The sequence below is a fragment of the Filicampus tigris genome, chromosome 13, assembly GCF_054856515.1.
Source record: "Filicampus tigris isolate MCC_2025a chromosome 13, RoL_Ftig_1.0, whole genome shotgun sequence".
Taxonomy (NCBI): domain Eukaryota; kingdom Metazoa; phylum Chordata; class Actinopteri; order Syngnathiformes; family Syngnathidae; genus Filicampus; species Filicampus tigris.
In genome coordinates, this window is record NC_141229.1 from 1131465 (window position 1) to 1158470 (window position 27006).

At 46.1% G+C, this 27006-nt stretch overlaps 2 protein-coding genes across 2 annotated transcripts in view; both read right to left on the reverse strand.

Moving 5' to 3' along the window:
• atrn (attractin) overlaps positions 1–6770 on the reverse strand; it is a 47698-nt gene extending 40928 nt beyond the window's left edge. Inside the window, exons 1-4 of the mRNA XM_086050363.1 lie at positions 6242–6770; positions 1924–2007; positions 549–662; positions 358–486 (exon numbers count right to left, since the gene is read on the reverse strand). Of these exons, the coding sequence (XP_085906489.1) occupies positions 358–486; positions 549–662; positions 1924–2007; positions 6242–6510 (596 nt within the window). The 5' untranslated portion in view covers positions 6511–6770. The remainder of the gene's footprint in view (positions 1–357; positions 487–548; positions 663–1923; positions 2008–6241) is intronic.
• A 771-nt stretch (positions 6771–7541) lies between these two features.
• The window catches only part of eif2ak3 (eukaryotic translation initiation factor 2-alpha kinase 3), a 32111-nt gene continuing 12646 nt past the window's right edge, over positions 7542–27006 (reverse strand). The window contains exons 2-19 of the mRNA XM_086049803.1: positions 24726–24855; positions 19379–19573; positions 18943–19073; positions 18353–18626; positions 18079–18244; positions 17752–17877; positions 17547–17669; positions 17257–17483; positions 16425–16534; positions 16183–16305; positions 15942–16091; positions 15064–15616; positions 13595–13768; positions 13062–13235; positions 12842–12943; positions 11615–11677; positions 10447–10665; positions 7542–8196 (exon numbers count right to left, since the gene is read on the reverse strand). Of these exons, the coding sequence (XP_085905929.1) occupies positions 10465–10665; positions 11615–11677; positions 12842–12943; positions 13062–13235; positions 13595–13768; positions 15064–15616; positions 15942–16091; positions 16183–16305; positions 16425–16534; positions 17257–17483; positions 17547–17669; positions 17752–17877; positions 18079–18244; positions 18353–18626; positions 18943–19073; positions 19379–19573; positions 24726–24855 (3022 nt within the window). The 3' untranslated portion in view covers positions 7542–8196; positions 10447–10464. The remainder of the gene's footprint in view (positions 8197–10446; positions 10666–11614; positions 11678–12841; positions 12944–13061; positions 13236–13594; positions 13769–15063; positions 15617–15941; positions 16092–16182; positions 16306–16424; positions 16535–17256; positions 17484–17546; positions 17670–17751; positions 17878–18078; positions 18245–18352; positions 18627–18942; positions 19074–19378; positions 19574–24725; positions 24856–27006) is intronic.

Genomic DNA, 27006 nt, shown 5'->3' on the forward strand with positions numbered 1-27006 from the left:
ACACAACCTTTACGCACCTTTAGTTCGACCATACTTCATAAGTGACTTCATTGTGTCAGGAGAATGTGACACCGTGTATTGTATTTCATTCTTTTAATTTCTTTTTTTTTTTCAAGTTTGAATGTACTATAAAATGTACGATGTGACTATGCAAACACACAGAGTTATGCACGACAAGAGTAATTATGATAACACGGAGTCATACACTAGATCGTTTCAAGTCTCCACATTCCAAACAACCGGTGACGCACCTATGATCGTCACGACAAAAGGAAAGCGACGCCATTCTGTGTCGAAATGAAAAGCGCCGTTCCGCGTACACAAAATGGCGACCGGCGGTGTCCTTCAATTCCTCACCTGTATGAGATGTTGAATCCGGTCAGGTTGTAGGCGGCGTCACTAAAGAAGTGCAGCAAGGCGAAGCCAGACTGCGAGGCCACCTCGGGGACTGTCTCGTTGCTGTAACTCTCCGGAATGATCAGACCGCTAAAACAAATCAAATCAACAGTTAGTGGAAAAACTTCCATTAGGTGCGAGGATGGGAGTACCTGAAGGCGGCCAGCAGGGGGGCGTAGATGGAGTCCCCATCATAGACATAAAGGTGGTCCCAGCTGCACTCGGTGGCAAAATGTTCAAAGCGTAAGCGGAGGACGGAATTTGGACTGAGAAAGAATGAAAGGATCAAATGTGAGCGTCCTGGTCATTATAGCCTGGATGAATACATTAGCTTAACATTAGCTCCATGGCAGCGTATGTTCTCTTATCCTCCTTGACGAATATGTTAGCTTCCCGTTTGCTCGTATGTTCTCTTAGCCTCCTTGACGAATATGTTAGCTTCCCGTTTGCTCGTCCCCAGCAAACAACTTCAGCTCCATGGGAAATATGAGCTCTCCGTTAGCTTCCACCTAGCTTCCTGGCTGGGTATGTAAGCTTCCTGTTAGCATCTTGGCAGCATATGACATGTAGTATGCTAGTTTTTCATTAGGTGTTCGCTACCTCCCTGAGAGACACTGGTCATGGACAACGGCATGGAAAACTTTGTTCGCTTTCTATAAGCTCCCCAGAAAGGTATGCTAGCATCCTGTTCAGACCACAAGACAATCTTATAGGATCATCTTTTAAGACATACAATAATCTGACGTTTGTCGTCCTTTTCGTTAGCTCCCTGGCAGGATATGTTAACTTTATGTTAGCCCAGAGAAATGCACATTAGCTATTTGGAAGCGAATACCATATTGGTTTCCATTTAGCTCTCTGGCAGACAAGTTTAGCTGCCAGGCCAATGACGATAGCTTTTTTTTACTCATTAAAAAAAAAAAAAAAGTTAGACATCCAGGAGTTTTCAAATGTGTCCGCAGTGTGTTGATGAACTGACTTATGGTCCAAATGTTTTCCATCCACAGAAACACTTGAACCACAACTTCAGTATATCTTTGTCGATTATTCAACTATCAAAGGATCATAGCTAGTGTACAGTGGCTAAAAAAAAAATCAAATCAAAATCTACACACCAATGCTCAAATGCCAGACTTTTGTGATATAAAAAAGGAGACAAATCATTTAAAAACCTTTGCAGTCATTCATTTGTTTTAACCTGTACAACACAATTTGAAAAAAAAAATCTTTTCAAGGGGGGTGGTAAAAATAACCAACTGTAGCTGTGTACCAAATTAACCAATCGCATTCAAACTCATTAAACAGGAGTCAGCACACACCTGCCAGCATTTAAAGTCTCGGATTAACAGAGTTCAGATGTTCTACTTGGCTTTTCCTGACACGTAAACCCGTCCGACCAAATCTTAAAATCACATTCGTCACTGTGACCCATTTTTCCATTGTTGTATTTTTCATCTTTTGATTGCCAGTTGAAAAGGGAAGGTAGGAACGAACATACAAACGATACACAGATGTGACCGGACTCACCGTCCTTCAATGAGCCAAGTGCACTTGGTCTTGTACTTGTAGTTGCCAGGTCCGTCTGATAGGAAGCCAGAGGGCGCCGTCAACCTGGAAGCCAAAGACACATCGCTCGTGGGAAACATTTATGGACTAAAGTTTTCATCCATCCATTTGGATGAAAGCTTCGTTTTTTTTCTTTTTTTAATCGACTGACTATCTATGCCGTCGGGTGAAGATGATTTGCTTGTGGAAATAAATGGCACTTTTTCTATTAGTTAGTTTCTTCTTTGTTTCTTTTTCGATGCTTCGTGTCATGTCCATTTCTAGGTTCCGCGTCATTTTCTACAACTAGCATCCTTTTAGTGTTCTATATTTTGTGTCCGTCTTCAGTTCGTATCTTCTTGTCTTCTACGGTATGTCTTCTCATTGGGTTGTCTCTCTCATTTAAGGTTTGTTTTCCGTTGTTTTCTTCTACAGTTTGTGACTTTGTGTCTTTTTCTATACATTTCAACTTTTTATTTTTCTACAGTTCACACCTTTGTTGTCTTCTTGGAGCACATGACTGCCCAAGCCTATTTCTTCGTGAATTCTGTTAGGCACAAAAAAACGGAATTTGCGATGTTTGTTTTCCCCACAATATCGTGAGCGTTTTATATCTCGCCAACTTCCCCCCAATATCGTGATAATTATTGTATCGTGATATTTGGATATCGTGACATCCCTATTTAGCATCCTTCCACCTTCACGTGGTATAGTTTTCTTTTACAGTTGAGTCTTCTTCAATGTCTTATGGTTTGCGTCTTTTTCTAAAGTTGTTAACTTAATAGCCTTCTATGTTTTGCGTCTAACTTCTAAAGTTTGCCTCTTCTTGTCTTCTTCGGTCTTATAAATAATTAAAATCTTGGTTGCGTTTTTTTCTTCCTAAAGTGTTTCTTCATTGTCCTCATCTTTTATGGTTCAAGTCTTCATAGTCTTCTATAGTTTGGGTATATTTTTTTCTACAGTTAGCATCCTTTTAGTCTTCTACGTTTGGTGTCTGTCTTCTAAGGAAAATATCTTCGAATAAGGTTAGTATCTTGGTAGTCTTAAGTTTACATTTTCTTTTCGACATCAGTTTGTGGCTTCGTCATCATCTCCAGTGATTCGTTTTCATCGTATACAGTTGGCGTCTACGCTTCCAGTCGTTTTTTACAGTTTATGTCGGTGTGTTTTTCTTTTAAGGTTAGCGTCTTTGTCACTGTCTTCTCCGATTTGTGACTTTCTTGTCTTCTGCTGTTCGCATCTTCTGCTTCGGTGGCTGAAGTCTTCATTGTCTTCTAAGCTTGGCATGCTTTTAGTCTTCTAAGTTTTATGTCTGTCTTCTACACTTGGTGTCGTTAAAAGGTTGGCTAGCGCCTGTCGTCTTCTATGGTTTGCATCTCAGCTGTTGTATGATTTACATCTTCGTCTCCTACAGTGTGTCGCTTCGTCAATGTCAGCATGTATTTCTTTTATAGTTCGCTTCTTTGTTGTCGTCTTATGTTTGTGTCTTCCTCGTTTTCTCGGCTAGGCAAGGCAAGATTTATATGTAGAGCACAATTCATACACAAGGCACTTCAGTGCTTTACAGCCGCATAAAAGTACAGGAGGGCCAATAAAATCATTCCATAAAATATTCATCCTCAACCCTGTTGCATTCAAAGCCTGTCTTGGTATGGAGCTAGCCGATCATTAGGTTAGCATGGATTACCATTAGCGACGTCCGAAGATGTTACTTCTTTTGATTCAAGCTAACCCTTGAGTGCTGTAAACATGACCCTTGTGGGCCTAAGAATGAGTTCACCAACTACTACCCTTTGGTACGCAAGCCTTTTTTTTTTTTTTGGGTGTGTTTCCATAGCACTTTTTAGTACCCTGGTGTTGGGTTACCAAGCACAGATAGACTTGGGCCTTCCTGCCTTGTACTTGAGCAAACCGGCTTGGTGGAAACAAAGTCGGCGAAAAACTAGCCTCCATTTTAGAACATTTAGTTTCCCCTTGCCGCTCACTTAACGACTTCCCACTGTTGCTTCCCACCAGGAAACACAAACTCCCTCAACGGGCCTGACGCTCCCAGTGTGGCTCCGAAGCCAACGCGGAGTCAACTGAACAAACAAATGGCGTTACTGCAATGCCGCGACAACGCTTGAAATTCAAACAAAATGAGGCATTTGCCTTTGAGAGACTTTCAATTAGACACTCCAAAAATACAAGAATAAAAGTTGACCTGCTCATTAGAGTACAATAAACACGTTTGTGTTGAAGTTGGGCAATTCGGGAAAAAAAAAAAACCCAAAAAATACATAAAACCATGGTTAACGACATTAATGTCTCACCAAAAGAACTTGTTCACCGCTTTCCCGTTAATCAGTGTCAGTTATTGCTGACTCAGTAACACAAATTTTTGTTGGGATTATGAGAGTTAATTAGGCCATCCAGCTCTCTTATGACTCTGTTCCTTCTCATTTCTTTATTACTGGTCAGTCAGATTTGGCCGTGATCAACTGCAGTCTGTATTCTGGCGTGGTCCCCCAACATTTTTAGCACGCTGTGGTGCACCCCCCTGCGCAAGGACTTGATCAAGGTGTGCTGTCAAATTTTAGACCCATTTCCAAGATGCTTTTATTTCAAAAATTCTGAACAAAGCGGTGCACACTGTTGAAGTTTTTTTGGATGAACATAATGTCATGGATGTTTTCCTGTCAGAGATGCTGCGCCAAAGCTTCTTTATACTCTGCGTTTTTACTGCCGAGCTGCGATCAAAAAGACAGCGACAACAAACGGACCCGGATGACTGGACGATGCATTTAATTGTATTGCGAAATCGATCAGGAAGGTGGCGGCGAAGGTGCTACGTGTAGGCTTCTTTATACACACATGTGACATAAGAGCCACGCCGCTGCCAAACTAGCTTGCTTCGCAGGGTGGTGGATCCCCTCCTCCTTGGTGACAAATAAATTGCCCTCAAAAGAACCGAGCCGGGGAAAAGTGTACGTCGTGTACACTTGCAACATGTAACATGACGGACCAATCACGAGAGAGAACGCGCGCGGCGTCATATACGCGGCAACAATTTCGGACGCGTGCGCGTCATGTGTGGCCGACATGTCGCGCAGCACCGCGTCGGTCACGTGATGCAAATGCGGCAGTTGTCGCCCGCGACGACGCAGGAGTAGAACGAAGCCTTAACACAGAGTCAGCCCTGTTAAGAGTTTTTAACGACATCGTCCTGGCTAATGACGCTGTAGACTGTCGGTGTCTTGTTCTGTTGGACCTGAGTGCAGCGTTTGATATGGTGGAGCACAAAGTTCTGATGGCTCCTTTGCAGCAGCAGCTGGGCATTGGTGGTAGCGTTCGAGAGTGATTGGCTTGGACACTACTTGGTAGGCAGGGCTTTTTGTGTTAGCCTTGGTTGCTCTGAGTCTCACTTTTCCCCACTGTCGTATGGTGTTCCACAGGCTTCAATTTTGGGGCCCCTGCTCCTTTCATTGTATACTGCCCCTAGGTTCCATTTTAAGAAGGCATGGCATTTCCTTTCAGTACGATGTATGCTGATGACAGTTAGATCCATGTCCCACAAAAAGGACGGTTTCCCCTGAAGGCCACTTTTGACCTGTCTGGAGGAAAACAAAGGCTGGATGGCACTGAACTTCTTGAACTTCATCGAAAACAAAACCGAAGTTTGGGTGTTTGTTCTCAGTGGCCCTTGTACATCTCGCCCAGCTGACTTGGGCCGCCTAGCATTATATCCAAGTCTATCTGGGTTTTAAATTGGACAGTGTTTTTAAATTGGATCAGAAAATTGGTGCTGTTGTTCGATCCATTTTTTTTTTTAGTCATAATCTATAATCAACAATCACCTTTAATAATCTAGGATCCAATTCTGTTGACGTTTAATGAAAAAAGTTCAAATACCAAGGCCAAGGTTTAAGGCTTTTGTAATCCCACCAAAAAAAATTGCCACAACTTCCAACATCTTGACTGATAATGTATGCTAATCCCCCCCACAAAAATCTGTAAGAATAAAGTCAGTTTCTTCGAGAATAAAGCTGTAATTCAAAATCTCAATCTTATGAGAATAGACGTACTTTACCCAAGATTATTATAATTATTATTGATGATGATGATTATTATTGAACTATTAATTAGAATGCAACAAATGTTAAGTTTACGTGATTCAGGTGATAAGAAGGCGCCGCCATGTTGCTCAGGTAAGACGAGCCGCGTTTAAATCCCTTCAACGTATCGACGTGCGCAAGTAGCGGGTCACCAGAGCGGCTCGCAGTCGCACCGTCTGGCGTCTCGGCCGGTGCCAGTACAGTACCTGAATCTTCCTCCGCAGTGCTGGCACTGGTCCCCGACCCAGCCGGGGGAGCACACGCAGCCGCCCGTCGCCGCGTTGCACTCGCCGTTCACGCACGGCTTGTCGCACTCCTTGGCCGCCGGCGCCGCCGCCGCCGCCGCCGCCGCCGTCGAGCCTCCGGGAAGCCCCGCCGCCGCCACGAGCACCACAAGTACCCCGGCCGCCAAGTTCCGGCCTCCGGGGCCGGCCAGCGACCAGGCCCGCCGCAGAAGCCGCGTCGTCCCGAACATTTGTCTCGCTAAAAGATGGCTGCTCGAGCCCCCCCCCAGACGCTCCGCTAGCTTCGCGGTGGGCGCCGACGCCGTCAACCGCCGTCCGAACGCCCCAGTCAGGTTAATGGAGCGGGAACGCGTCGGTCGTGGTCGTGGAGGTGACGAGGCCGGGTTCAGGGTTCCATCGCGGGCTCCATGTTACATGTTGGGACTGTTTGTGTTGCCCTGCTCGCCGCACCGAGCCGCATCTTGACGTCCAGAAGTGACGTCATGGCAGCGGAAGTTCCAAAGAGTGGAGGTGGGAGGGGCGGCGGGGGGAGGGGCGACGGCGGTGGTGTTGGGGATTGCGACGCGCGCTCACCTGGAACTTTGCAGCGACCACAAAAAAATGATCGCAAAAACGGCAAGAATACATTCAGAGAGAGAAAAAAGCTGCAATTTTATGATAAAATATTAATCATGAGGAAAAAAAATGTGTTACCTGAAAAAGCTGTCATTTTCAAGAAAGAAAGTCAAAGTACTCAGAAAAGAGCTGAAATTTCAGACCCTCTTTTACCCTAGTGTTTGAAAACATTTGAAAAAAATATAAATAAGTTCCTGGGGTTGAATGGCTGGACTGTGAAAAGACATAAATATGTCATTTTTGATACAAAAGAATAGAGTTGTAACTTTGATTAAATTGTAGCTATGCTTAAAAAAGAAAGTCATCTTGCAATATAAATTCTTTATTTCTCAAAAATAATTCTTATATTTTATAATAATAAAGTTGTAATTATTGCAAGAAGTCATAATTTCCAGAAAAAAAAATGTTGCTTTTTTTCGAGAATGCAGTTGTAATCTTAAAGAGTGTAAAGTCGTAATTTTGCAAAAACAGTCATCAATTTCTGAGAAAAATTCTCAATTTTACAAATCGAGATAGCAACTTCATGGCAAATTTGCCGCAACTAGCAGGAATGCAAACATATACATATATGTATATATGGTTAATGAAATGATGTAAAATCCAAACAAATGTGGCTTTATGAGGAACAAAGGACGACACATTGCAATTTATGTTTTTTTTTCTCAACAGTTTTATTAAAGTCAGACTTGTAAGAAGTCATATTCTCTTGTTAATAAACGCCAACCCCAAACGGATTGATCAACAGCATTGAACATAAATAAAAAGCTAAATCAACATATTTACAATTCTGTATGAACAGAAAAGAACGTGTGCCTTTTCACCCCGAGGAACATCCTTTTTTTTTTTTGTCTTTTTTTATAGCAAAGTAGGACCAAGCTACTTGTGCCTTCGTATTTTCTTTTCTTTTTTTTTCTCCTTCTGTCAGAGCCAAACAAAAGGCAGCAAAATCTCGGCAAACAGAAGAGGAAGAAACAATGACGACTTGACTTGGATGATGACGATGATGTGGTGATTGTCCGCAACATTGTGTGCGTGCCTGACCCACTTTAGAAAAACAGCGCGGTAGGGCCCGGCACATGAACATCCCTTGGCTTCCAAAAATGCCAGGTAACAATTAGAACAACAACAAGAAGAAGAATAATTAAGAATTAAAAAAAAAAACAATTGCGCTTATCCCAAAAACGTTAGAAAACAACAATCATGGGAGCACACAACGGCTCATGTGACTCTCAGCACTTGGCGAGCACGTGACGTGACCGACGTCAGGTCCAGGATTTCGCTGGCGGCTTCTTCGGCCCACACTTAACACCGCAAATATTACAATCAGAATTACAAAATGAAGTCATACAATTAGAAGAAAAACTTTGGAATATTCGGAGGGAAAAAGTCCCCCCCCCTAAGAAGGGAGTCGTAATGAGAAAAAAAAAATCCAGGAAAAAAGTTCAGAGAATTAAATCTTAATCTTACATTCTATGAGAAAAAAGTTATAATTTTACAAGCATAAAATTGCGATCATTGGGGGGGGCAGAATTTGACAAGAATTTGGTGAGGGCAAGTCATTATTTTACGAGAACGACGTTTATATTTTAGGAGAAAAACTTCTGTGACGTTAAGTCAAAATTTTCTGATAATTAAATTGTGAAAGTCCTACTTTTCCTTTTCCAACAATAAAGTGGTGATTTTTTTCGAGAATAAAACTGGTAAATTGTGAAAAAGAGGTTGTAATTTTAGAAAAAAAAAAATCTTATTAGTTTCCCCAGGAGAAATCCATATGAAACAAATAGTCAGAATTTTACTTTTTGTGTAATCGTAATCATGAAAAAAAATAACTGTATGAGGAAAAAGTAAAAGAGTTAGAGTTGTCGTAAAAAAGGAGAAATTGGCAATAACCTTGCAATCTTACAAGGAAAATTTTTCAGAAAGTCGCAATTACGTTTTTTTTTTTTGTAAATCATAATTGAAAAAAAAAAAAACCATAGTAAAATTCAGACTTTTCATCATAAAACTAAGAACTAAAAACTTGTTTTTCCACCATTATTCTCTTCAATTAATTAATTTCAGCATGGCTCGAAATACTTCCTCATACTTTGTGCCTTATCCACATGTACACGGCTGAATTTATAATAATAATAATAACAACAACAATAATGGCACTTGGAGCGGTTTCTGAAAGGAAAAAAATTCCACTTCAAAAAAAAAAAAAAGATATTGCAGGTTGTCATGTACATACCTAAGCACTAGGGGGCACTGTAGGACCTAACTCGAGGCCATTTTGTAATTGGAGAAGAACAAAACCAAAAGAAAAAAATGAACCGTTTAGAAGAAGAAAAGAAAAAAGGAAAAGAACAGCAGCCTTCTTGTGGACAAGGAACACAAAGCTGCAGTGAGAGGCGGGCGATCGCTGCAAAAAGTGAGCGGTCGCCACACTCCAGAGGTCACGCTGAGACATTCAGACAACTGCATGTCCTGCTGACTGCTATCGTCCTATTTACACTTCAAAGCGGAACGTGGCCTTATGTACACCCAACAACAACCAAGACCGTAGGAGGCCTTTCACACCGAACCGCTCGCTGTCAAAAAGACTCAGCAAAAAGTCGCAATTTTGCCAGAAATTTGTGAGAATGGGAAAAATTGGGGCATTTTCACGCAGAATAGTGTAATTTTTACCTTAATTTGTAATTTAACTGCGATGTTTTATAATTACGTGATGGGCAATAGCAATTAGCATGGCTTCTCCGGTTTTTTTTTGTTTTTTTTTTGGTTCATTACTCCTTGTCATCCATTTGTGAGAACCGTATGTCAAAAGTGTAGCTTATTCGCTGCAATGGAGGCGATGATTATCGACTCGGGAGCGACTCCGCGATGTGGTTTTGTCGCACTAGCTAGCCAGCCGAAGCTTGTCGCAAGCGAGCTGGTGTGACCCAAAAAGAAAGCAGCGAGGATGGGTGACTGGCTCAATGTAGAAGCACCTTTTTTCTGCTTTTCCTTTTCATGATTGTGTTGATTTCATCATAGAAGCCCCGCTAATGTCGGACCATGTCTGTCACAAAAAAACAACAACAAAAAATACCAACGCGTTTCTTAAAAATTGTGTTTGATGATCAATCGAGGCAATTGGACTATTCTCGTTTGCTGAATTTGTTGCCCCCCCCCTCCCAAAATACAACATGCTATTAGGCTAACAATTTGTCGATAGCTCTACTCGTCAGGCAGCACCGATACCAGCTCAGCGTGTAAAGGGGGTCGTAACAGAAGTAGAATAGTAGTCAAAAGTACTGGCTTGGCCCATTCATTTAGTCGAAAGGCAATTCAGATCCTCTCCAATGCACATTTCAAACTAAATATGAAAAAAAAGAGGGTCTGGTTTTTTTTTTGGTCTTCCAAATCAGGCATGTGACTGAAGGCCTCTCCTCGTGGTTGTCATACCTGAGGTGTCGCGTGTGTGTGCGTGTGTGCGTGTGGTCGGCAATGAAGCGTGACAGCAGGAAAATAAAAAAATTCAGAGGAGCACTTGGCTGAATTCAGTAGCAGTGGTGTAGTAAATGTCGTACTGGGGGTGGGGGGGTCCGTCAGGTGGCGCTGGGCTGTCGCGGGGGGCGACCTCCTCCCCCGCCTCCCGTCGACGAGGTGCTGTACGTACGCGAGCGCTGTCGCACGGCCGCCAGCCGGCACGGAAGCTCCAGGTCCCGGAAGAGCGGCAGGCTGGTGATGTCCGCCGCCTCGGGACGCTCGCCGGGGATGAGCGACAGCATGCTAAGCACCATGCTCAGCTAACACACACACACACACACAGACAACAATATGCTAGTTACAAAAAGACACTCATAGACAGGATGAGAAATAAATTCAAATATTAGGAGAATAACGTTAGAATCTTGCGAGGACAAAAAGATTGCAATATGAGCGGGAGGAAAAAAAAGTTGTAATATGCTCAGCTAAGACACAAACCAACAGCATGTGATCGGGTGCTATGCCAATGCTAATGATTAGAATAGAATAGTAACATGACTAATATCATGTAATATTATGAGAAGAAAGTTGCATTTTACAGGAAAAAAGTGGGAATGTGCTCAGCTAAAAACAAACAGCACATGTTGAGGAGCGATGCTAACACTAGTGCTACTGCCAATACTAAAAATAGAAATAATAAAAATAATCAATAATAATCAATTAAAAATGAAAAAAAAATATGACAGTGTAATGTCAGAAGACTTAAGTTGTAATTTTACAGTAGAAAAAGTCACAATATACTCAGCTAAAAGAAACAAACAGCCCGCCCTGAGGAGCTTTACTAAAGCTAATGATCCTGCCAATACTAAAAACAGCACAATAGAAATTACGTAATTGTCACAGACTAATGTCATTTTACAGGAAAAAAGCTGGAATATGCTCACTTAACACAAAGAGCATGCACTCAGGAGCTATGCTAACGCTAATGCCGCTGCCAATGCCAGCCAATACTAAAAACAGAATAAAAATGATGAAACTGTAATATTAAGGCTAAGACATTTTCACAGTCCAGCCATTCAATCCCAGTAATTGTTTTTTTTTTTTTCAAACACTAGGGTAAAAGAGGATCTAAAAATGTCCGATGCTGAATGAGTTAAATTGAACTTGTTTTCCTGTCCCAGCGTGTGTGCGTGCGTGCTCAAAAATGCATTTTGAAAGCAAAAAAATGTCCATTGTGTTCCCAGTAGATGGCAGCAGAGGGCCACTGACCTCGTGGAAGTTGTTTTTGGAGAAGGATTCTGGGAAGCACAGCGATCTAACTTCCATCAACGTCTGCAGGAAGACAAGACACTCATGTGAATGCCTTCACCAAAAGAAATGCAAACAAAACACCCCAAACTATTTTTTTTTTTTGTCAGAAAAAACCAAGACGTGAACGTGGAGAATGATGGAGACAGAGTCACGTGGGCATTTGCTGACTCAGCTTCACCCTCTAGTTTGTGCGACGGAATAATCAATTGAGTCAACTCGTGAGTAAATAGAATTCTTCTGACTATGTTAAAACTGTTCAAGGTGACTGGAGTGAGGTTCCCTAGGTAGGTGAAATTCGTGCAACAGTAAATTCAATCAATTTTGTTACTTTGTGAGTAAATGGTTTCATCTTCTGACTATGCTTGAACAGGTCAAACATGAATGGAGTGAGGTTCCATAAATTAGTGCAAAACTACATCCAATAGTCCAGTTAAGTTTGATCATTTTGAGTGTATTTTTTTTTTTTCATTTTCTATTATTTAAAAAAGAATGGGTGTAAACGGAATGAAATGAGGTTGTTTGGGCAGGTAAAGTTAGCACACTCCATCTGAACAATCCTGTTGATTTTCTTACATTGAGTAGATTCCCCCCCCCCATTTTCTACGGTAAAAAACATGGATTGAAGTGAACGGAATGAGGTTCCTTAAATTGGTAAAGTTAGCATACGATTTCTGAAAAACGATGTACATTTTGTTACTTTGTGAGTGGATTATTTTATCTTGCGTGGTAAAAAAATAAAAATAAAATAGTGGCTAACGGACTGACGTTCCAGAGACAGTTGAAGTTAGCACAACAAAACGACATAATCGCGGTGATTTTGTTACAGCGTGAGTGTACATCATCTGCCTTTTGAGAGGGATGATTTCATGTTTTGACTATGCTAAAAATAAGTTGAAAGTGAACGGAGAGAGGTTCCCCAGCGGTGGAGTTAATGCAAAACGACATCTTACTCAATAATACTGCCAATTTGGTTACCTTGCAAGTAGATGCTGATCCTCGTGACTATGAGGCTCCTCAAGCGAGTTCAAGTTATCATAACACAATAATCCCATGGATTTTTTTTTGTTACATTATGACTGGATGATTTGAATTTTCCCGATGTTATTATCTAGAAACTGGCACAGAGTGAAGGAAATAAGGTTCCTCGGGCAGCTAAAGTTAGTGCAAATCTTTTTAATGACTCACCCTCACTCTTTCCATCTGCGTACTAAACGGGTAGAGCAGCTCAAACAGGATCAGGCCCAGGGAGTAAATGTCCACTTTGTGCGAGTACGACTGTCCGGAGAGCTGCCGGGGTGAGAATTTAAAAAAGGGGAAAAAGAAAGAAAAAAAAAAAAAAAACAACACCGAATTAGAGCAGAAAGCCACGTTGGAAGCAAAAAATGTTCTTGCTGCAACGACTCACCTGCTCGGGGCTCATGTAAAGCTTGGTTCCCACCTGGCCCGTGTGCCGCGTGAGGAGCGGCGCCGGCGTCAGGGCGCACTGCTCGCACTCGTCCTCTTCGTGCTCCATGGCCGTCACCAGGCCAAGGTCACCCACCTTCACCACGTCGTCCACCGTGAAGAAGATGTTGGACGGCTGAGGGACGCAAAGCAAGACAATGCAAAGTGCCGTCACGTGAACGGAGTGAGGTTCCCCACGTGCGGGCAGGTGAAGCTAGCACACTCGTAAAACCTCTCGATTCCGAGTAGATGTAGATTCATTTTGGCACACTGGTAAACCTGTCAATTTTGTTGCATTGTGAGTAGATTCAGAGTTAGCATACATACATGTCAAATGTAATTTTCAATGTTCAATATTTTCCATTGTCTGGCTATTCTAAAACTGATAAAGAGTGAACGGAGTGAGGTTCCCTGTTTTTGTCGTCCACGTTAAAACATCCCATGACAAGGATAGCTACCATAAGGAACTCTTGTGTCTTTTGCGTGCACGCTCACCTTGAGGTCCCTGTGCATGAGGCCCTTGCTGTGCAGGAAGTCGACGGCTTCAGCAATCTGAAGGAAAATGTCCAGACACTGGTTGTGCTCCCTCTGCTCGGGGAGGCAGCGCTGGGCCATCCAGTCCTTCAGGTTCTCCTTGCGGCACAGCTGCATTTGGATGTACAGATACACCTGCAGACAGGACGGGACAGGTTAGCGTCGGCCGACCGTCTAGCGGATGTCGTTAAAATTCAACAAACAAAATCCCTAGGAACGGACCCCAGAAAATGGCCAACTGGATCCTAACATTGACATTTTGAACCAAAATGGCAGACTTCCTCGGGTCTTCTGGAGCATGGTTTCTCCTTTGTGGGTCTCGTCATTATAGACATGCCTCACAAATTGTCAAATGTCAAGTCAAACTGGCTTTGGAGGCTGCATTTTTTTGGAGGGGGGGGGGGGGATAATTCGTGAGGGTGCTACCAAGCCAAGATGTCTGCTTCAAAGCAAAATGGCAGATGTGTGCCTATTCGGTTGTGGCTTAATGAGACTTTTTTTGTGTGCGTCTCAACTCAAGATAGGCACGTCTACCAAATTTCATGTCGCTACATCAAAAGGACTTTGAAGGCTGGTATTTTTTTGGATAAATTCTAGAGGGTGCTCTCGAGCCAAAATGGACGCTTTGAACAAAAACGGCAGACTTGCCGACTTTGAGCCGGACTTGTTTTTTCTGCGTCTACTCATGAGAGACAGGTCCACCAAATGTTATGTTGCTAAGTGAAACTGGATTTGGGGGCTGAATTTAAAAAAAAAAAAAAAAAAAAAAATGTGTGTCGTTTCTAGAGTTTCAGAAGTAAATATTCGAATTGAACCAAACCAAGGTTATTATAGTAAACGTATTAAAGTGCTAAATGAAACTGGATTCGGGGGTTGAATTAAAAAAACAAAAAAACAAACACACACTGTGTGTTATTATTGGAATTTAGCAAAGCAAATTTTTACACGGACTGAAACAAACCAAGATTATTACAGTTAACGAAAACTTACAGCAAATTTGAAAAAACATTTTCAATTCATTTGGTAACAAACTAAATTAGCTTAAAAAACAAAACTAAAAGTAACTGAAACATATTTTGTTTATATTTAAAAAGAAAGCATCGTGAAAATTGATTTTGTTTTCAGTATGTCAGTTATTACCATACATGGGATTTTGGCATTCATTTTTAACATTCATTTTGGAAAAGAGGAAGGAAGGAACCTCAAACAAATATTCAAGAATTGTAGTTTAAAAATACTCTATATATTTAAAACTAAACTAAACGAAGCATTAAAAAAAAAAAAAAAACTTCCTCTAAAAACTAATTACAACTAACAGAATTGAAAGCAACAAAAGTCCAAATGAAATAAAAACAAGCTGTAATGAAAAATCCAAAACTATTTTAAGGCTAAACCGAGCAGAGTCCGGAGAAGCAGATGAATCGTCAAACCTTGGGAGAAGGTTGTCCTGGCGGGCCGGCCGGCGTCACGGGCAGCGCCAGGGCGAGCGAGTTGGGCCGAGGAGGCGAGGAAGACGACGGCGGGCCGTTCTCGGAATGTCGGCCGCGCGGCGAAGACGAACCACGACGGGTGGCGCCGGAGGCCGAGTCCTCCTCCGCGTCCACTTCCGCGCCGGCGTCGCGGTCGCATCCCGAGTCCTCAAAGACGATGTCGAAGGAGGACGAGGTGCAGTCGCTGGGCCGGTGCGGCAGGCACAGATCGAAGGAATCGGGCGTGTCGGGGCGCTCCGGCTCGGCCTGGCTGTCCGGTTCGGAGCCGAGGCTGTCGTGGCCCGCGAGAGGCCGCGGGGACACGTCGCCGTCGAGGCCCGCCGTGGCCTCGGAGCCGCCGAGGAGCGACGGCCGGTGATGATCGTAACCGTTCGCCATCGGGGCCGCGGCGCCGGCGCCCGAGCCGCTGCCCGGCGACGCCGAGTTGGAAACGGGCACTTTGACGGAGAGCGCCTCCATGTGGTCCACGAAGCTCATTGGCGACTCGGTGGCACTGCAAGACAGAAATACGTCAATACCACGCAGGACTTCTTTGACTCTGCTATTCTCTATAAAGTGATGGCTTCAAGATTCAAATCGGAAACGTCTTCCTTAGATGCCAAACCCGAACATTTTACCAGAGTTGCATTATGAATATACACCGTATGACATACAAGTCGTAATCGGATCAAGATTTTTTTTAGTGTGCATGAAAAGAGCGCATGCGATCACAATTTCAATCCCAACTCTGATCGCATGAAAGAAACGTCGTCCATGTAAACGTAGCCACTGACCGTTTGATCCGAGAGTAAGACGATACCGGTGACGTCGGGTCTGACCTGGTGTCTTGCAGCCACCTGTGGTCCATCTTCTCCTGCCAGCCCTCCGGCGGGCTCTCCTGCCAGGCGTTGAAGTAGCGAATGATGCCGGGGTGCTCCAGCTTGGCCAACGCCTTCACCTCCCGCATCACCTTCTCGCGCGCCACCTCCCTGAAGGAGCGAGAGAGCGGCTTTGAACAACGTCGGTCAGGGCGGCGGCGGCGGCGGCGACGGCGGCGGCGGCGACGGCGGCGGCGGGCACCTGTTGGGCAGTCGGATCCTCTTGATGGCGTAGTTGCAGTCGTCCACTTTGTTTCGCGCTTCGAAGACCACGCCGAAGCCGCCGCGACCGAGGCACTGCACCGGCTCAAAGTCCGTCAGGTACCTGAAGCGAGGTACGCACAGGTGAGGAAACCTGCTTTCCATCCAAGCTCATTCGCTACCACAAGGCAGCAGCGCTTGTATTAGCCGAGCGGCGAATGGCCACTAAGGCTAATGACGTACCTGGACACGTATTTGCTGGAGCGCGTTTGCTCGGCGTCCGGCTCTTTAGATTCGACAACCTCAAGGTCCGTCTTGTCGGTCTGGCACTGCGTCTCAGACTCTTTACGTTGCTTTGGAGGGGGGGAAAAAAAAAAAAAGGAAGGACGTAGAGATCAGCTAAAACGAACTTGAAATCCATTAGCAGAAAACACAAATTGATCACCGACAGTGGTTTAATTCAATACGTGTCGCACAATTGACTAACACCCAGTCCAGGGTGTACCCCGCTTTTCTGGCCTAATGTTAGCTTGGAGAGGCTGCCTTCTAAGGTGTAGCCCGCTTCTCTCGCCAAAAGCCAGCTGGGATCAGCTCCAGTCCAGGGTGTACTCCGCTTCTCTTGCCAGTCTAGGGTCACGTCAATCGGGACAGACTTCAGCTCATCCTAATGAGAACGTCCTCCTAAAGTCAACCGGTAATAGGCTCTAGTCTAGGGCGCGCCCCACTTCTCTTGCCCAAAGTTAGCCGGTATAGGCTACAGTCCAGGGTGTACCCCGCTTCTCTTGCCAAACTCAACTGGGATCAGCTCCAGTCCAGGGTGCACCCCGCTTCTCTTGCCTAAAGTCAACTGGGATGGGCACCAGTCCAGGGTGCACTCCACCTCTCTTCTCGTGCCAGTCCGGGGTCACGTCAATCGGGACAGACTTCAGCCCATCCTAATGAGAACAAGGGTTCTGGAAAATGAATGCATGGCCTTTCTCCGTGTTTCTGACTGCCTCAAACGGTGTCGGGGCTCGCTAGCGCCACCCGTTGCTTCGCGTGTACTCGAGAGCGCTTTACGGGGTCGGGGTCTTACCCTGATGCCGACCGAGGCCGACGGGTGGAAGAACTTGCGTACGACGTAGGTGGTGGCGGTGATGCAGAAGACGATGGTCCCCAGGATCTCCTTCCACCAGGGCAGGAGCAGCACGGGGTCCTTGTTCCTGCCGCCCGCGGGCTGCGCCCCGCTTCTTTTGATCACGCTCACCGCGCTGTCCCGCTTTTCCCGGTAGCGCTTGCTGTAGGGGAAGTAGTAGCCGTTGTCTACGGAAGGAAGAGAGGCGGGTCAGATGTGGGCGGGACGAGCTCGCGGCTCCGGAGTCTCACCGTAAGGATACTGCAGGATGGACAAGGCTCCGTTGCTGTACTCGTCATGGGAGAACTTGTCGTTGTTCAAGCACTTGTCGAACTCGTCCGAGCCGACCAAGGCCGGAGTCCGGGACGGGGAATCTGCGGAACAACCGAGAGCGCCGGCCGGGGTTGCGGTGTGTCGTCATCCTGACTTTGCATGCTTGCGAGCCGCTCCACTCACGGATAAGAGGCTTCCATTTGACGGTGGGAAGCGGAATGATGTCCTTCTCGGACCCGATGGCTTTCGACGGGAACTTTTCCGTGATCCTCACGGAGGACTGGAGGTAGAGTTGTCCCTGGAACATCCCTTCAATTGAAGAGGGCACATGATGGAACGGTGAACTCCAAATATTCGCCATGAACAAATTCACCGTATTCTATTTTTCCAGGAATACCTTGCGGGTTTCCCCCCGAAAAACAGCAAAACTGTTTTGCGCGTTTGCATGTAAACAAATAGCAGTCCATAATATCGCACTCGTGTTGTGCTCACAGGCCAACGCGTGCATACCCAGGTAAACGCTGGACGCCGACGCGTCTTTGGATGCGTCTGGATTGTCGTCGTCGTCCTCCTCGTCCGTTTCCGACTGGTTGCTGTAGGCCGTGTCGTCGAACAGGCTTATGGGGGTGACTTTGCCTCCGCCCACCAGCCAGGCGGAGGCGATGGGAGTGCAGAACTGCAACAAGGAGGCATTTGGCAGCAGAGTTACTCTTGCACGGGACCAACTCGGCCTCAATTTGAGGCAGGAAAAAGCCGTCCGCCCGGCATCCGTCCGCCGACTCACCTGATGTTCCCAGACCAGCTGTCCATCAGGCTCTGCGCTGAAGGCCATCACCTTCCAATCGGGGACGGACACTTTGATGACCAGGTCCAGCTTGTGGTTCTTCTTCTTCGTCGTCTTCTTGTCCGCCTGCTCTTTGGACTCCTCCGTGATAATTCTCGGATGCTTGCCCCGCCACCAGGAGTCGCCGTTGGCCATCTCCGCCTCGAGAAAGTTGATGGCCGACTGCGCTTCCGGCAGGAGTTTCAGGTCAAAGTTCCCCACGCTGAAGTTCCACCTGAGGCCCAAAAATAAGCCACACTGACACGGGGAGTTGTCCGCATATACGAGAGCTATTTCATACCGTCTTTTTTCAGACTGAGCTCTGATACAACGAGTCCTTTTGATACATCAAATTTCAAATCGAAACACCGACAGGTCATTGTGAACAAAAACCTTTCTTTCTGACGCCGATGGGTCAAAGCGCCAAATACCGGCGAGGAGGATTGCCTTAACTATCCGCCGGTTAGTATCTGCAATGTAACGGGTGCTCGATACCTTAAAAACCAATACCAAGTATCGGTACTCGCCCATTCCCAGAAAAGAGTACGCACTTTTCCATTCCTGAGCGGGGCCGGATGGCTCGGACGGTCTTCTGGGTCCGCTGAAGCAGGAGCACGTCTTCGCCCTCCGTTTCCTCGGCCCCCCAGCGGCTGCAGCCCACCGCGGAGCAGATGTAGCGCAGCTAAAGAGGAGGACCACCACGCAACGATGGTTAAAACAGGGTACACGCATACCGACAACCGGGCTGGATTTAAGCATTTTCCCTCCTTGGCGGATCCGAGTCAGCAAAGTCCTGATTACCGAATGTCTGCAGAAAATGATCTTGAGAGATGATCCTGTGGTGCGGGCAAGGTTATTCCGAAAAGTAGCAAAACTCGGACTAAAAGTACTACAGATGTAATCAGTGTTTTTGGGAAAAATTCCAGAAAAAAAAACAAAAAAAAGGGTTTGAAACGAATGGTTCCGTGTTGCGATCAAAGCGGTCACCTTGCCGCTGTAGGCGCCCAGGCCGTAGGTGGTGAGCGACTTGCCGCCGACCAGGACGGTGTCTTCTCCGATGCGGTAGGACGACTCCAGCAGGGACTCCACGCTGAAAGGCACCGCCTCCATGCTCTCGCGGTCGCGGTTCCACTGGAACAAGGCGCCGTCCAGAGACGGGATCACCATCTTGCTGCCGAACACCTACGGCGGACACCGACCGTGAAAATCAAGCCACGTTTGTGGACGCGTGGCCCGCCATTTGTGATGCGCCGTGCCTTGCCTTGCCTTGCCTTGTCTTACATTCAAGACAATACTGTGCGTCTTGCCACTTCTTTTCCAACATGTTCATTTAAGTAACATGCTTGTCTTTGTTTGTTATACTGTTGTTTTTGTTTTGTTTTGTAGCAACAGTGGATGTTATGCAATGGTGTGTGTTTGTAAAAGTGTCAGACAAGGCACGATGACATCGTTGCAAAAAAAAAAAAAAAAAAAAAACTGACCCCAATCCTGTCAGATCAACAGCTTATAAAGGATTGTACATACAAGACTAATTTAGTCACACAATCTCACGATGCACATCGCTTAAGAGATTTTTTTTTTTTGTTTTTATATTTGATTTTTTGGTCAGCGTCACAGTTTCGGCCATCCGCCAGATTGCCGACGGCAAGCGAGAGCGGGAGATTGATGATGGCGGATTGAAAGTGCCAGAAGGCTGATTTAGTGGCCGGCGGGCAGAGGTGATGTCATCTCTTCAAGATGATGAGATTTAGCGAGCTAATGAAGAGGCTGTTAACAACGCGGGGGGGGGGGGGCGGCGGCCTGGATGAAAAGGTTTGAATGCAGGTGAGTCATCTTGCTTTAGTCCTCGTCGGTGATCCGACGCAAGTTAACGCCTCCAATCGATTGACCGTCTGTCACAGATGACTTAAACGGGACTGGAAAAAAAAAAAAAAATCTGAGGCTCAGAGTTCAACATCTTTATAGTGACACAAGCATGTCACGTCGAAGAATTTAAAGGAATGATACTCGTGGTAGAAAAAGATGATATTGACAGGCTTAGCTCTCTCTGGCCGAGGGAACCTCACTCCATTCACTTTTTGTAGCATCAAAATTAGCATTATACGTTGTTGGAAAAAGAAAGAACACATCTTTCCTTCCTATTTGGATTTCTGCGGCTCAGAGTTTTGCATCAAGGTATTTACATGCTAACTTGACTGGTCTAGGGAACAGTCATGAAATGATTGATGGGCTCATTTCTCTGGCCTGTGGAACCTCACTCCATTCCGTTTTTCCCACCACTCTACGTTGTTGGAACGGCGAAGGAACGCAAGCACAATCTGAATGGATATTTTCTTCCCATTTGGACGTCAGAGGCTCAGAGCTCATTTTCTCTCCACCGACATGCAATTCAATAAATAAACTCAACAAAAGTAAGTCGGAAGGAAATTGGAGCAATTTGTGCTAAAAATATCCTCGCTCCGCCTCCTCCACGTCGGAAGACGAACGACTTGCCGGCCGGTCGGCTCGGACGCTCGTCCATCACGTCGCCCGATTCATTCATTACACGCGTGTAGAAGTGTGTGTGTGTGTGTGTGTGTGTGTTTTCTCCAACATGATGACATCATCTCTGGGCCAAGCATTACCTCACTCTCCTAATCATACACACACGCATGCACGCACACACACCCTCCCCCCCTTCATCCCTTTACACTGGCCGGCATGACTCACTCGGCTGTGATTGACAGCCTCGTCCTGACCTCTCAACACGCGCGCGCACACAATGCTAAGGGTCGGGCAAGCGCACACGTGCACCTCCTCTCCGCGCACGCACGTTTCTTTTTGTGCAGGCAAAGCAGTTTTGTGTTTGTCGATCTAAAAAAGAGCAATAAAAAAAAAAAAGAAAGGCGCGAATGGGCGCGCTGCGGGGGGCGCAGCAGGTGACTGGCTGCCTCCTCCCACGGCGTGTCGGCGGGCCAGCCAATGGCGCGGCGGCGGAGCCCTCCCCGACGGGACCCTAATCACCGAGCAGACTGTCTGAGCGCGAGCGCGCGCGCGCACGTGCACGCACGCGGAAGACGCACCGACGTGGCCACGCCGCAGTCACAAAAACGAGGACTAAAAATAGCGCGCGCACGCTGGCCACAAATCATAACAAATGACGTCACGGCAAAGGGAGCAAATTCAGAGGTGAGGGCCAGACTTGCTTGGGCTCTGCTAGCGGGTGAAAAGGGAACCAGCTCCCTCACACACACGCATCTCGACAGACACAGCGACATTCCCAAACGCAGCCACGCAAGACATGCGCAGCGCACGCGCGCACACAGCCTCTCATGCCTTTAGCCTTCTGTTTGTTTGTACTCGGCCAAATCAAACTTTCCCTCATTTGCAAACACTTTTTTTGCACCTTAACAACTTTTCCCCAGAAAAACGTTGTTGATTCTTGACCAAATTTGAATCAGCGACACAACGTGGCGGCTTTTGACTTCAGAGTTTCCGGCGATTCATTTTGAAGCCGTAAATAAACAATTTGACATTTTCACGCAAATTTTTCGCTCCGGGGGATCCGTCGGCCAATCTTGGCGGAGGTAATCGAGTCCGCTCGTTCATGTTCGGAATCAATACTGCGCGACTGCGCGTGTTTGCTAATGACAAGAAAAAGGAGGCGACGCTGGCTTGGATGTCGCTGAGATGACAAAAATCATCCCGGTGAGGATTAAAGCCTGCGTGAAATCCTCTGGCAAGGCCTCACATTATCACCCAAGGACCAGGAGGGCTTTTTTGACATTTGTAACAACAGTTTGAGGAGAAGGGGGCGAGAAAAGACGCGCCCCATAAATAACGCCGGCGGAAATTGCGACCGCGTGAAGCGACACCAGCCTCGCAACAGTAATTATTCTCGGATTTCGGTGGTCCTTCATGAAAGCAGGACGATTATCTTTTGTGGTCACTCCCACTCGCGTGATATCGCTTAATGGTTTAAATATGGTTTTGTAATACACTTTCATGCAAAATACAATTTTAGCTGACTCTTCGATCAAATCGATGGAATAATCTGTTCTAAAAATATTTGATCGTGACAACCCTATGGTGAACACTCCAGTTTTTGGGGTCAAGTATCACCGTTCGGCACACTCATCGTTTTTCTTCGATTCTAATGTTATTATGATCGTGTTGAGCCCAAAATAATGATTCCATTTTGATGAACAGATGAATCAGGATGAATGAATGAATCGGCCTGATAACCGACATGACAGGTCAAGACGAAGCTTCTCCTCAAAAGTCGCGACGGTCGCAAAGCCAAAGCGACGCAGCGTCGCCATCTACTGGCGGATGTTTGTCATGAACGAGTTAAAACCGCGTCACCCAAAACGAGTGGGAATGGATTCATCGGTTTTTGATGCCTTCGTCGTACTGCCGCCGTTTCGGGGCCAAATAAGGCTCGGGATTGACGTGTTGTTGCCAGCAAAAGTTGCCGTTCAAGGTGACCTTGTCGTGGAGATGGAAAAGCGAGTTTGCGCTGCACGCCGCTGCGAGCTTCCTTCAGGGGCTTTGACACTTTGGAACCTCAGAGGAGCACATTCACACACACACAAAGCTCTGCCGACTTTTTGCATCAAAAAAAAAAAAAACACAAAAAAAACACTTTTAGTCTGGAGCGGGAGCTTTACATCTAAATTTAGAACGGCAGACTTGACGACAGCCGCTCACATGTTTCACTTTTTCGACTCTTAAGTGTGACGTCGGAGGGAAAAATATAAAAAAACGGATCCAAACGATGCCAGGCCGGGTTGTGCTAGCTGCAGTTAGCTAAAGGGGGCGGGGCTGGACACCGTGCTGAATGATGATTGGTGGACACAGAACAGACAATTACACAAGACCAAAAATAAGGTTCTAAACCTTGCTTGAAACCCGAATCGAACCCATAAATTTAAAACCTAACACTTTTTCAGAACCCTAATTTGAAACTCATTTGCTCAAAACACTAACACAAAAGACTTGAAACCTAACTTTTGCTTGAAACCCTAATTGAATCCATAATCTAAAACCCGAAAACTAAGCTTTTAACCTTCATTTGAAACCTTAAACCCTAATTTAAAACCCTACTTTGTTGCTTGAAACTCTAATCCCCGACTTTAAAGCCTAATTAAATGCACAATTTCAAACCCACACATTTGCTTCACACTGTAATTTGAAACCTTTCCAATGTCTAACCTTTGATTTAATTTAAACACCAATGTGAAAGCCCGACCTTTTCTTGACACCCTAATCTTTGCTTGAATGCTTTACCCGGAACCACCAGAAGAGTCTTTAAACCCCAACTTGAACTCTTGAATTTGAATCCCCCGACTGTTGTTCGAAACTCTCATTTCAGACCCTAAACCACGCTTCAAACTCTGGCCCCGGTGTCAGGGGTTCCATCCCGGATTAGGGTGTCAAGGAGAGGTTTGGGTTTGATGAGCCATCTCATATACGCTCACAGGAGCAGGACTTATCCTGGAAACGCGTCTCTGGAGATCTTATCGTGCCCCCCCGCCCAGTACCCTTCGCTATGACGACGCCCATGTGGCGAGTTCACACGAGAGGCGAGCGGGGTCTGGAGCGCTCGCCGCGCCGCACCGCGCCGCGCCGCCGCTCCGACGTGGGCGTTTTAAGCCGGCATGTGTGCGTGTTCCGACTGCGTTTGTGTGTGTAAACCTCGGCGGCTCAACAAAAGCGGATAATCCTCCAGGCGAAAACTGCTCCTCTTAGTGCGGGGGGGGGGGCACAGCGTGTTTACATGCACCAAATGTAGGCAACGCCAACGCCTGCCCGACTGTTCAAAGTGCAACGAGTTCAGCGGCGGCTCTTAAAGAAGGGGCGCCCCGGGCCTTGGGGGGGTCTCTGGAGGAGAAACGGATCCTTGGCCTCCAAATTCATACCGCAGCATCTGCGTCACATGAAAGCTCGCTGTGGTGCCGTCTCATACGAGAGCGACGTCGCTGGCAACATTTTGTGCTTTGACTTGAGAGCGGAAATTTACAACAGAATAAAAGCAGTCTGGCAGTGGACGATTCCTTCAAAAACAGGCTTCACACTCTTAGTCAAATGAGAAAGAAAATGAAAAATCAGCTTAATGCTAATAAACAATGTAAAACACCATTGACAGGCTAACGAAACTTGCATCAATGTCACGCTGCTAACCGACGGATGTTTGACCGCAAATGCATGAGCAACACATGTAGACAGACAATATAGAAGTACTGTGTTAGAAACAAAAAAAACTTTGGTTTGGTTTTGGTGGAATTCTTTTGGAGATGGAATGCCAGCTGGAATTTTTCGGAATAAGTGGGGGGGGGGGGGGGGGGGGGCGTACCTCAGGTTTGCTGAGGCTGGAGGACACCAGGCACCCCGAGCCGACGTCCAGGTCCCACTGCTTGCGCCCCTGATTGTGCGGATCCAGCGCTGAGATGCGCCCGTCCAGGGTGCTGATGATCACCAGAGACCTGCGCAAACAAGCCAACCATCAAGCAGACATGCTTTGACGCCTTTTCCAAACTCAAGGTGAGCGCGCACTCAAATCCAGGTGAGACACTTGCTTCCGACCCCTAACGCCACAATCCAGGTCGCGGCGCCACATTTGTGGCTTCAAACCCTAATTTGAAACATTGTAAACCTGACGTGAAACTGACACTTCACCGTTGGGTCAAAAGGCTAACCCAGGATTCAAAGGCCAAATTTGAAACTCTGAACCCTGGATTGACACCCTAACTTCAAATGATGAAACCTGTCCTAAAACCCGACTTTAAACCAGATTTGAAACCCTCCACTTTGTTTGAAGCTTGGAAGCCTGACACTGACGTGGATTCCAACTCAAACAAACTTGAGCTCCTCAACCTGGCCCAAGGCCTAATTTGAAAGCCTAACCTGTGACCCCATCCTGAAAGCCTTAATTGAAAACCCTCACTTTTGACACCGTCATGCTGTCTTGAAACCCAATCTTAATTTGAAACAATGACTTGAAACCCAAACACTGCTTTAGAAGTCTAATTTCAAACGGTATCCTGAAACCCTGAAGCCCTCAGTTGAAACCCTAACCCAGGTTTATAGCTCTAATTTTGAACCCTAACCCCGATTTGAAATCCTAATTTGAAACAATTTAAAACCTTAACCTTGATTTGGAGCCCTAATTTCCAACACTCGCTTGTGATTTCAGCACTGGCTTGAAACCTTAGCCCTGACTTTAATCACTAATTGTAAACCCTAAACCTGGCCGAAATTGAACCCTTACACCTGATTTAAAACTCAAATTCGAAACAATTTAAAACCTTAACCTTGATTTGGAGCCCTAATTTCCAACACTTGCTTGTGATTTTAGCACTGGCTTGAAACCTTAGCCGTGACTTCAATCACTAATTGTAAACCCTAAACTTGGCCGAACACCTGATTTAAAACTCAAATTCGAAACCTTAATCCTGTCTGAAATCCATCGTTTGAAAGCCTAACCTTCGCAGAAAACCCGAACACTGTCTCGAAACCCTAACGTGACAATTACGCGACAATTTGAATTACGTTAGAAAGAAAAAGTGGAGTCGCTCAACAGTTTTTGGTTGTTTTACTCCACCGGTGTCGTTTGGAGTCGGTCGGACGCTCGGGAGGACATTTGGCGCCGTTTTACGGCGAGCGGCGCCCGTTGGCGGCACCTCGAGGACGACGACAGCACAGATGGGGAGTGGAGAGCGCGCGCGTTGTGGCGCGGTGTGGCACAGGCCATTGGCCACACCAATGTGGCGTCGTTTACATGGAAAGCGCCAAATCAACGTTTCACGCCCAAGCCTGCCAAGCGAGCAGAGGCGCCGGCCCCGCCCTTTGCGCCGCAGCGGCTGCCAATCAAGACGCAGCCTGCGGGGGCAGACTATTGATTGGGCCGATGTTGCTGCGGAGAGTGGAGAGTTGGAGTTAACCTACAGCTTCCTGGCTTGGGGGGCGTGGGGGGGGTCTGCCTTTTTAACTGCTCAATTGGAAAGGCAATAAAACAACTAATCAATCAGGTCAATGAAATAAAGTGTGTGCAACTGGCAGAATGTCCTGACAATTCAGCGCCTGAAGAAAGTTCGACTTGGCAATATGAAATTTGCGTGTAGACCCACAAAAAAAGTCTCAAGACGCCATGAGCCCAAAACGGCCCTTTGTCTGCCATTTTGGTTTGAAGCGGCCACATTGCGTCAATAACAGCCTCCAAAGTTGAACAAAAAATTCAACCAGCGAAGCCCGTTTGACTGAGCAACGTGGAAACTGCTCGACGGGAGCTACAAAACGGAGCACTTTGCAGCATGACATTTACTCCAAGACGCGTCTTTCGTGAGTTGACCCACATAAACGTGTCAAGATGCCAAAAGACAGCAAGTCGGCTCTCCTGTTTTGAAGTGACCATTTAAGTCATCCAGGGGCCATTCAACAAGAGCAATTTTCTTCCACCGAATTTCAAATCAGACATAAGTGCGACACTAAATTGCGAATGAAGAAAAACTGGTTTTTGCCATTATTTGTGGGCGACGCATGGCAGTGCAATTTGCTAAAACCTCAAACTCTCATTTCCACATCAACTCGCCAAGGTTGACCAAAAGTTGCAGGCCTGAGGCGCTGACCGGCGCCCC